Source organism: Macadamia integrifolia, unplaced genomic scaffold (assembly GCF_013358625.1).
Source record: "Macadamia integrifolia cultivar HAES 741 unplaced genomic scaffold, SCU_Mint_v3 scaffold2920, whole genome shotgun sequence".
In the NCBI taxonomy this organism is placed as follows: domain Eukaryota; kingdom Viridiplantae; phylum Streptophyta; class Magnoliopsida; order Proteales; family Proteaceae; genus Macadamia; species Macadamia integrifolia.
In genome coordinates, this window is record NW_024869059.1 from 1 (window position 1) to 11,352 (window position 11,352).

Sequence of the window (11,352 nt, forward strand, 5' to 3'; positions counted from 1 at the left end):
AAAAAAAAAAAAACACTTTAAATTTATGATTAAATCATGGTTTATTGTTGCAAAGGAAATATAACTAATATTGAAACCAATGGCTAACAAATTACTAAGAAGATAACTAATATTGAAATCACAAAATGATTCCTATTATCCAATCATTCATTTAACTATCCAACTAGTTTTGTATGATGAACAAGGAAATCAATGAAGCATTATTACAAATTACATCAATTTATATATTCATAATCTAATATTCAATGATTTGTAACAATTTCCCTTACAATAAAAAACTTTCTCCCTAATATTGCAAAAAATGGATAGTCAATTTATAATCTCATAATCATTTATTTTTTTATGGGTTTCATTCGGTTTGGATTGGTTTTCGGCTGGTCTCAACATAACTCAGTCCAAAACCAATCCAATAAGGATCGATTTGGTTCGATTCAAGTTTTATTGGTCGGTTTCGATCGATTTTATCGGTTAGGGCTAGGTTTTGACACCCCTATCTGGTATTTATCTCTTTCATTTCTCACCAGAATTTAGTTTTCCGCTTCCACCAAGAAAAGAGTTCTTGGATAGAAGGAAAACTTTACCAGTGATGACAAATAATATTTACAATCCTAGACCAAATGTCCAAATAAAAATTATTTTTATCCTTCATTTCATCATACTTAAATTTACTGTGAAAAGTAGCTCATTTGTCGTTAAATTGGAAAAAAAAGTTTATTTTAAGCACATGGAACCAATACAAGAGACAATCCATGTTGATCAAAACAATTCGTGGATTCCATTCCATATAAACTATGTGAAAATTGTATTAAAATGCCTTTGGAATCACTCAATTTTGACTTTTAGAACCCAAGAAATGAGGGTTCAAGGTTTTGAACATATTTTGATTTTTTAGTATTGGATTAATACTGATTTAGATTGGTATGTTTTCGAGTTTGAACCACAGTGAAATCTTGTGTTCAAAACGTGTAGTAAGGAAAGATTCCGTAAAAACACTTTAAATCATCTTCCCCAAGCAAAAAAAGTAAACAATTGTCTGGAATAGAGTTGTTCGATGTGTTCATACTGTAATCGGATTAGAGATGAATAAATAATATTGAAATCAATTGATAAATATAATTTGTGTGGAAATAATTGAAAAAAATCAAATCATTAGTTATCATTGTAAGGGGAAGATAACTACGATTGAATTGATGGATAACTAACTAGTGAGAAGATAATTAATATTGAAATCACAAAAATGAACCTTATCAAATCACTAATTTAATCATCCAATTAATTTTATATAATGAACAAGGAGATCAATGGAAGCATTGTTACAAGTCAATTTTCTTATTCATAACCTCAAACTCATTGTTTTGTAACAATTTTCCTAAGAATGAAAAAATTGGATTTATGGATCAAAAGATGAGTTTTCAAATATTTCAGAGGGCAAAAAGAAATAAGATAAAATTTAAAAATAATCTCATTCGGTTTGATTTGGTCCAACCCAATTCAGATCCTGATCAAACTTGGGCCAATTCTACATGAATTGGTGGGTAGAAAAGCCGACATGTGGTGAAACTTTGCTGGTACAATTGTACATTGGACATAGCCCGCCAGACAGTGACCAAGTAAGTTCCAACATTTTGACCTTTGAAGTTTGGGTCACCTTAGGCCTCGACCATTTTAACCCATAAAAAGGTCCAAGAACAGTCCTTTGAACCTTGATCACGTTTTGGATGAGTGAGTCAAAATGTAATGGAGGGAGTTGATCCTTAACTACATCGGCTGGAGGGTCTTTATCTATTTTTCAGTCAATGGGGACTGGAGAATTGGTTAGCCTCTTCAGCTATAAAGTGAGCCCTTGGGTTCATTTTGGGGGACCTTAATTGGGAGACGGCAAAGCGAATTAAAAACCATAAGTGCAAACTGTGAATTGTGACTTGTAACTCTATTCTCCATTTTGATGCAATTTTAGATAAGAACACATCGACTGAAAACTAGATTCAGATAGAGGCATTACAAATGAGAATCACATCTTATTTGCTCTGTAAAATGCACAAGTCAATTAGGATCGATAGTCCTTCGGAAGGGGATGGCTAGATAAGCCATAGCGGGAGAAACAAGCGCATGGTGTGAAAGTTGTGGAACAGCCTTCTATTACCTTTCATAGAGAATTTACTAACCATACAATAAAAGCATCCTTATATGCGGAATCTAACTCAAACTATTGCCTTTAGCTCTTATTTGAAAAGATAAAAGTAGAGGAGAATATGACTTGTGCATACTAGGTGTCAATCGTTTGGGCTGGGTTGGTTTTAATAGGGTTTAACTAGTCTTCCCCATTTTAGGACCTCACATCATGATTGGTCTATTTAAATAATCGGCCCTAGGTTAGGATATTTATTTATTTTTTGTTAATTTCTAATGAACTGTCCAATACGACTTAACTCACACACACTAGAAGGTAGGGGGGAATGATAAGGAGAGGCTAGAACACACTAAATATATATACACATACATGTGAAAGAAGTTGATCCACTGATCTCCTGGCACTTCCTCTTCAATCAGAAATAGCAAGCCTATTCACTAGACTTAAATGGGCCAACCGTTCATAAATGTGACTAACGACCAGTAACCGGACCAGTCTCATTACCCCATCCTCATAGGGTAGGAAATAATCCCATTTAGTCCCATGTATGACCGGTGGGCTGAAATGTTAGTTACTGGTCTTTAATGGGGCTATCAATAATCGGATTAAATGGATTAATAAGATGTTTATCTCTAAACGGACCTTAAATGTGGTGAGTTGAGTAAACAGGCTTTAGCCATTGTACTCCAAATGACCGATTGTTTCAGTCCGAGCTCAAGCCTAGGATGATTAATAAACAAGCCAAACCAAGCCGTTCTCGAGTTTTCCTGTTCGAGCCCAATTGGGCTTACCGGTGTGGGCCTGGAATCGACACCCTAGATACCTATGTAGAAAAACATATATGACTAGTGCAAGTCAAGCATGAGCCGAATAATCCGGATGATAGGAGATTGGAAAAAATTTAACTGCTATTCAGGTTTTAGCCAAGTGGCTACAATCCCTACTCAGGCCAAAGAAATGAAATAATTCACTTTCCCTTATAGAGTTCACAAATACCCTCTTAGGTGATAGTATTTTTCAAAATACCTGTTTAGATTATATTTCTTTGGCTACTACAAGAGCTGTAGCAATCCGGGCAATAGTTAAATTTCGTTCGAATTCATGTGGCCTTCACTACAAAGATAAAGTTTAAAAGAAATTAAAAATGAAAAAGGAGAATGGAGAAAGGAGAAAGGAGGTAATAAAAAAAAATTAAAAAAAAATTAAAAAATAAAAAATAATGAAGACGGAGATGCTTACATTGTGAACAGGAATGCTTACATGCGAGTTACACCGATACAACCAAGTTTAGAGTTGAGAAGACGGGATGTGATAGAAAAGAGATAATACCCTTCCATCTCAATCCTCAAAAGATAACTTAATTTACAATTCCAGCAACTCCAGTGCTCTCCAATATATTATTCTGAAACATCATTTCTTTCATCTTCCCTAAACATCTCAGACAATGAAAGAAGCCAATCTAAACTCCTCATCACAACATTTAGACAACATTGGAGCTACTCCTGAAGGACCCAAAAGCTTTAATGGCGGATCCTCTTAATATATACTGGTGGTAGAAAGCAGCAATGGCAGCACCAATGAAGGGTCCAACCCAGAAGATCCACTGGTCATCCCAAGCCTTGTCTTTGTTATAGATCACAGCAGCTCCAAGACTTCTAGCTGGGTTAATACCTGTACCCGTAACTGGGATGGTGGCCAAGTGCACCATGAAAACTGCAAACCCAATTGGAAGTGGTGCCAATACCTATAAATCCATACCAAAATTTATCAATTAGAACACTTTCCATGTGTTTATACTACACTAATCAGGAAAGAAAACCCTTAAATCCTATACTTACCGGGACATGGGAGTCTCTGGCACTTCTCTTGGGATCAGTAGCAGAGAAGACAGTGTAGACAAGGACGAAGGTACCGATAATTTCAGCACCTAAACCCACACCTTTGCTGTACCCAGTGGAGACCTCGTTGGCCCCACCACCATACCTCACAAAGTAAGCCTTTTGGAAGCCTTTCACTAGTCCTACACCACACATGGCACCCAAGCATTGTGCAATCATGTACATCACAGCACGGATTAGTGAAACTTTCCGGGCAAGGAAAAGCCCAAAAGTCACCGCCGGGTTAATATGTCCACCGGAGATACCGGCGGTGCAGTAAACAAGGACGAAGATCATGCCACCAAAAGACCAAGCAATACCAAGGATACCTACACCACCACATTGATCACCGTTGATGTTGGGGTCTGTTTGACTCTTGTAACCAATCACTGTTAAAACAGTGATATAAAGAAACAAAAGGGTTGCTATGAATTCAGCAATGATAGCCCTATAGAATGACCATTTGGTCAGTTCTTCAACATCCACCAATGGTGCCGGTGGTGGGTCGTGGTAATCCTTTGCAGAGAAGGACCCTTGCTGAGAAACTTCAATGTCCTTAGCCATTGGATGAGAGAGAGAGAGAGAGAGAGAGAGAGCTTGTAGTGCTTCAGTTTGAATGAGTGTGAAGAGGGGAAGTGGGGGATCTATATATTGGGAATGGAAGACTTGGAACTTGAAAGATAAGCCTTAAGAAACAATTTTGCCGCCCTTGGTCCCACAAGTTATTATTTTATTGTTTCACTTTTAGATCATCACCGTTCACCAACACCAACCTTTTTTTTTTTTTTTTGGTAAAGAACACCAACCCAACCCACCCTCGCGACTATTTTGCCATCTTCTCAAGGAAGCATAAAGCACTTAGAAGTCTGTATTCTAGGATGATACAGAAATTGTGTGCTTCTCCATCCAAGTTCACCAACTAAAGTAATGATTGACAAATATGGTGGTGTAGTGGTGTTAGGATAGACCCAATTAAGTTGTATAGCGAATTATGGCACTTTAAAAAAAGTCTTGTTGATTGATCATATCTCTACATCATGTCTTATTATTATGTTTAATTGAAATTTGGACTAAAATGTTCACTGTCTTGCTTTGTCAGTCTAGATAAAGTCGGTGGTAGAAATTAATATAATTTGATGTGAAAGATTGTGCTATGAAGCAAGTGACATATATTTGATAGGTTTGGCATGGATACTTACATTCATTTGAGAAAGTAAATTTTTTTTTACCAAGTAGGAAAACATACATTACTCAATTTTTAGTTTTTTATTATGCACTATTTTTCACATCATTATGTAATTTTTTTTGTTTGTGTTTTGGGTTTTCCTTAATCACAATATATATGAATCCTTAAAACTCTAATCTCATACAATTATTTACAAAAGTATATGTAATAGATCTAAAAGTAATTATCACTCTCCTTTTGAATAATGCGAAATATCAATTTGACCCTACACTTTTTCAAAAGTATCACTCACATCCACCTAAACATAAAGAATCTATCTAACATCCCTAACTGTTTGAAATGGTTATTAAGTCAATCAGATTTTTCTCATAATACTTAAACTACCCTCCATCCATCTTTTTATTTGTTTCTTTAAACAATATGTGTCTACAGCCACCACCTAAAAAATAATAATAAATAGAGGCAAACATAAAACTTACCGTAACTTTCCCGTTCCTTCTTTCTTCTTAGCACTTTTTTTTTGCTTCACTTTTTCTTCTTTACGAGGGCAATCAATGTATTCTTTACTTTTACTTTTATTTCTTCCACACCTTAATCTTCTTTCATAGCTATTCACTTTTGGGCCAAGTCTTTTGTTTCTTCCTCGTGGGTTTCAAACTAACTGTCTCCCCATTTTCCCATTTCTATTCCTTATACCGTGCACACCTTATTCCTCTCTTACATTGATATACACATTGCAAAGGGAAAAATAGATACAAGCACTCATGGGAAGGGGAAAAAAAAAACTGACCTAATGTTTGCACCTACTTCTACTCCCCTTGTGTATTGCTCGTTTCTCAAATCTCAACGCATCTCATGTGACTATCTGCCAAATCTCACTTTTAACACCATTTGTTAAGAATGAATGTGAAAAACATGCACGAGAAATTAACCAAGTAAACAATCACACACAAACATGATAATTAAACGTTATTCCACACCAATGCTTACCTCCATATGAGAGAACAAGAACTTTTTTTTTTTTTTAAACCATAAACCACTTTACCCCTCTCCTTCTCACTATGTGATTTCCTCACTTGTGTCTAGGGTTTTCCTTGCAAAAACAATATATACTAACTTTTAAAACCCTAATTCCCATCAAATGGTGTTATAATTATGTTAGAATAGATTCAAGGTTGATATCAAATTATGACAGTTAAAAGAAAAAGTCTAGCTGATCGATTCCTCTGTAGGTGACTTATTGTGTCGTTATTCAAATTGTATTGGACTAAACGCTAAATATTCTTTTTCTTGTTTTATCAGTGGAGATAAAGACAATGGTAAAATTGAATATGGTTTGATAGGAGTGATTTTAGCTTAGTAGTCTCTTACACAAATTGGAACACACTGGATTTGAAAGTGGTTTGCACAACTTTTGGCGCCTCTTGTTTCTAAGATCAGTTCTAATTGTTTAAGGTCAGTTCTAACCACTAATATATAATAATGCATCTGCTTAAAATTTGTTGGGGTAAGTTGGGATTAATCTGTTTAAAGTTGGATTTTATAATAGGTCTAAAAATTAGACCGGAATGGATAGTTTGCTTGGAATTGAACCAAGCATATTTTCGGTTTCGTCTAAGCAGCTACCAACAACAAAAAACCTCATCGAATCAAACAATTTTGAGGGTTCTCTATGAACTACAAAATAGTAAATCTTGATTTTTTTTTTCTTCTAATTTTTTTCCTTTAAAAGTTAATTAGAATTAGAAGAGGGCTCAAATGGAATTTTCATTTAAAATAGATTCCTTATCCATGGTTCATAGGCTAGTTTTTTTCCCCCTAAGGTAAAAGTCTTTCATTCAGAGAAGAGAAGAGAAAAGAAATAACAAGATAAATACAACCTCAATAAGCAACCTGACTTTCAAGAACAAGTTCGAAAAAAAATCAACACTTATAAATAAATCGTGTCTTACTAACTCGATAAATTTGATTTACCAATAAAAAAAATGTTCTAAAAAATCAATAAACTCTGACTTCCTTTTTAATTCATCTTCAACACTTAATGGACACACATACGTTTTGGGTTGTGCACACATTGCGAATGGAGTAGTGAATCTTGAACTCAATTACTACATTTTTATATTTTAAAATTTGAATTCATTTCATACCTTAAAACTTTACAAAAAAGGGAAAAGATAATGCCAAGGTCAAGGAATATTCTAGGACCACAGCAACAAGCAGGATATCTGCCAAACTCTGGCCACTATCCCTTGAGTCTAAATATTCCAAAATAGTGGCTTTAAGAGTGAAGACATTCTTGGTTGTGAATAAATCAATTTTTTTTTTTTTTTTTTTTTTTTTTTTTTTTTTTAATTTTAAGGAGGGCTGTCAGGTTAAAAAATAATAATAATAATTTGATTGTGTTTAATATTATGAGACCTAATAAAAAATTATTAATTAGCATACAATTACGTCTCCATGATAATTAGAAATAATAAAAGTTTAATTAGAGCCACCTTGTGCCGTACGTTGTTATCTTTCGCATAGCTTATCTAAATGAGTATTTGTTCATATATAAATATTTCTAAAAATCACTGCCAACAGACAATGTTATCCTAAGATTCGTACCTATCCTCTCTGTCCATGTTTCTATTAGACCATGTTTATAATATTTCCCAACTCTCTCTCTCTCTCTCTCTCTCTCCCTAAAGTTTAAACAAGTGAATAAAATTACTTGGAAAAGTTCCCACATGGCATACCCTGTAATGTTTCCAGCCATATTAGTTAGTTTCATGATGGGTCAGTCATGTGAGTGGGAAAGTGATAAAGATCTCAATGACACGTGGAATATTCTTGACCTATTATTGGTACAGGTTGTAATATTGGTTATGAATAATTAAATTATTAGGTCTATTTATATGGCGAAAGCGATTAGAGAATGCAATTTGTGGTTATTATAGCATGGACGGTTCAATATACGACGTCATGATCTGTCGGGTATGTTTTGGCCGGTTATATTATACATAGTGTTTGAAATTATGCGATAAGAGACGAATGATTAATAAATGACATAGAGATTAGAAAAATAACGAATCAATTTTGTGGTAAATTCTTCGTAATGTTGTCTCTTGTTCAACTCAACTCATAATTCATTCATTGTCAAACATGTGGTTACTTTAGGTGCCAACAATCATATGTTTGACAATGAGTGAATTATGGAGAGAGAGAGACCACAACTTACAGCCTTTTTACAATATCACTATAGATTCGAATGGGTATGTATAAATGTTCTCGGTCGTCGGATGTGTACTGTCACCTCTATTGTACCATAGAGGAACCTCATGGTACTACTACTATGATGTGAACAGTATAAATTGGTTTGAGAGATGGCACAACTTACAGTCTTTCTATAATATTACTATAGATTCAAATGGGTATGTATAGATGTTCTAGGTCGTCGGATGTATGCTGTCACCTCTATCGTACCGTAGAGAAACCTCATGGTTCTATTACTATGATGTGAACAGTATAAATTGGTTTGATTTTTTTCAATTATCTTGATTTGAATCTTAAGGGTAAGACCCTATTTTATTATTATCATTATTATTAGATATTTTTTAAAATAACTTTGTAATCTATTGATGGTCTTACTGTCTTAGGAAAGAGTTTTTCACAACATCAATATTCTATTATATTGATGTTGTGAAAAACTCTTTCCTAAGACAGTAAGACCATCAATAGATTACAAAGTTATTTAAAAAAATAAATAAATAATAAATAATCTACATGCTACATCAATGAGGGTCTGAAGAATAATATATTGGGCGGTACATCTTCTTCTTCCCTTTTTAATTAAGAATAGTGACACCTTTTTCAAATCTGTTGAAGCTAGTGTGTGAATGTGCCATACATGTCAGGTGATATGGCCATCTTAATAAGAAGAATCACTGGATTGATATAAATTTAGAGATTAGTTGATATGAGGTGACTATTTTGCACTTCATCACGTAATAAAAACTATTTGGTATGTTGAAATAGTTAAAATAGTAATAAAAATAAGAGAGAGAGAGACGCTGCCTAGCTGTCTAGTGTATGCTAACTGATTGAAATAGTAACCTATATATCAAATGGAAAAAGATAATTATTTATTCGTATTGAAATTTTTATTAATTTTTTAGACTGGATTAGATTGGATTGGTTTTTTTTTATTTTTTTATTTTTTTATTTTTAATTATTTTTTATTTTTAAGGATTGAATTGAATTGATTTGCCATTAAGTGGAGGACCAAGGATTAGGCTGTCCAATATATGGGTTGCATTATTTATGAGACCGAGGTTGCCAATGGATTTGATCCATGGTTAGTCCTTTTTTTTTTTTTTTTTCTATGGTATAAAAAAATAAATAAATAAAAGGAAAAATGGTGCTCCATGGTAGTGATCATAGCCCTTAGGACAAGCCCCTGTAAGCAGTGCTTCCCCAGGACCAATGAGCGATAGTGGGCATGCCAAGACTCGAACCCACAACCGGCCTCCAAAAACTATGATCTCTCTATCAAACAGTCGAAATAACCACATCATCTGTCCACGTCAGAGGAAAAAAAATAGTAACATATAAGAACCTAAAAATTTCTAATATTAATAGACTTTGTCTTATGTGGATTGAGTCAGAAATCTAATATAGTAAATAATTTGATATTAGTTTAAGGCAAAAGTTTAATTCCATATATTTGTTTTTGAAAACGACCTATTGACAAAGATGTTGCTTAGATTAAATCATTGATGTAACGAATAGAGATTGGGTAAGGTAGACTCCAAGATATAAACATAAGCTTCTTCTAGAAATATTCTGCAAACAATAGAAGAAGACTCCAAACCACTTGTCTGTCTCACAAGTCTATGGACAGTCTATTACAAGTCTGTTCACCAAAGTTTTCTGTACAAAACTCATTAAACCCAGCAAGAAAGGCAAGATAGGGGGGTTGTGGGGGGTGGGGGTGTTAGGTGATCTTACTGTAAGATTAGAAAGAAACACATTTAAGTTAAAGAGAACGGCCTTTCACCTATCTTGATGATCAATCCTGGACGAAGCAGATAAACAAGCAAAGTAGTTGATTAGTTTCATGGCTAAGGAAAATCTGGGGCTTATCAAGCTTTGGTCTGTCATTCCAGCCTTCCACGGGTCACCTCATACTTATAACAGGTTGGGCAAATAGAAGGTCTAGTCTTATCCATACACAAAAGGGGTATCAATGGGTTGGGCTCATCTATCAGGTTCAGAGGTTCAGGTATTATTGTGGGACCTATAGATCCTGATAGGGAAATGGATATGTCTGGAAATTGGAATCGTAGAATGAGAAGTCCACAATAACCATAGGAGGGTGGAGTGGATCCCCAAATAATTCTCCCACGTTATTAGTTTCTTTTAAAACTTCCCCTCCCCAAATAATTCTTACTTATTAGAGATTTATTTAACATAAAATCTGCAATTCATTTATTTATTTTGAAACCTCACTATCCCCAAATAATTCTCCCATGTAGAGTTATTCGTTTCTTTTAAAACTTCCTCTCCCAAAATAATTCCTAGTTATTCTGGATTTATTTAACATAAAATATAGAATTCATTCGAGGATTAGAGTTATTTATTTATTTTAAAACCTCCCCATCCCCAAATAAGTCTCCCACGTAGAGTTATTTGTTTCCTTTAAAACTTCCCCTCCCTAAATAATTCCTAGTTATTAGGGATTTATTTAACATAAAATCTGAAATTATTATTATTATTATTATTATTATTATTATTATTATTATTTTTCATCTTTCATTTTGAGGGGTTTTTTGATCATTTGGAATTTTTTCAATTATAGAGATTTAAATATGGAGAGAGAGAGAGAGAGAGAGAGAGAGAGAGAGAGAGAGAGAGAGATTTAAGGAGGAGTAATAGCAAGAATTACTTCCCCCTTTCTCCTCCACATTTAGAGAGAGATAATTATTTTTGTTTCATCTTCCATTTTGAAGGGTTTTTTGGTCATTTGGAATTTTTTTATTTATAGAAAATTAAACTATTGGGAGAGAGAGAGATAATTATTATTTCTTTTCATCTTAGTAAACCCGTTTGGACTGCTTCATCAGATTTTGATATTATCGATCGATTTGGGCGGATATGCAAAAATATTTCTCATTATC

At 34.0% G+C, this 11,352-nt stretch overlaps 1 protein-coding gene across 1 annotated transcript; it reads right to left on the reverse strand.

The window, feature by feature from the left end:
* Nucleotides 1-3,348: 3,348 nt before the first annotated feature.
* On the reverse strand, nucleotides 3,349-11,088 carry LOC122067471 (aquaporin PIP2-4-like). The gene is made up of 3 exons (XM_042631320.1): nucleotides 11,074-11,088; nucleotides 3,970-4,604; nucleotides 3,349-3,875 (listed from the first exon to the last, which is right to left on the reverse strand). Exons 2-3 carry the CDS (start codon nucleotides 4,570-4,572, stop codon nucleotides 3,612-3,614), a joined length of 867 nt encoding a protein of 288 aa, XP_042487254.1. The 5' UTR covers nucleotides 4,573-4,604; nucleotides 11,074-11,088; the 3' UTR covers nucleotides 3,349-3,611.
* Between the last annotated feature and the right edge of the window lie 264 nt (nucleotides 11,089-11,352).

Excerpts from the sequence above, each read along its gene's own strand:
- LOC122067471 (XM_042631320.1), bottom strand. The coding sequence starts at position 4,572 with ATGGCTAAGGACATTGAAGTTTCTCAGCAAGGGTCCTTCTCTGCAAAG. Across the intron at positions 3,876-3,969 it reads CCAGAGACTCCCATGTCCCG|GTATTGGCACCACTTCCAAT; the intron begins GTAAGTATAGGA and ends ATGGATTTATAG.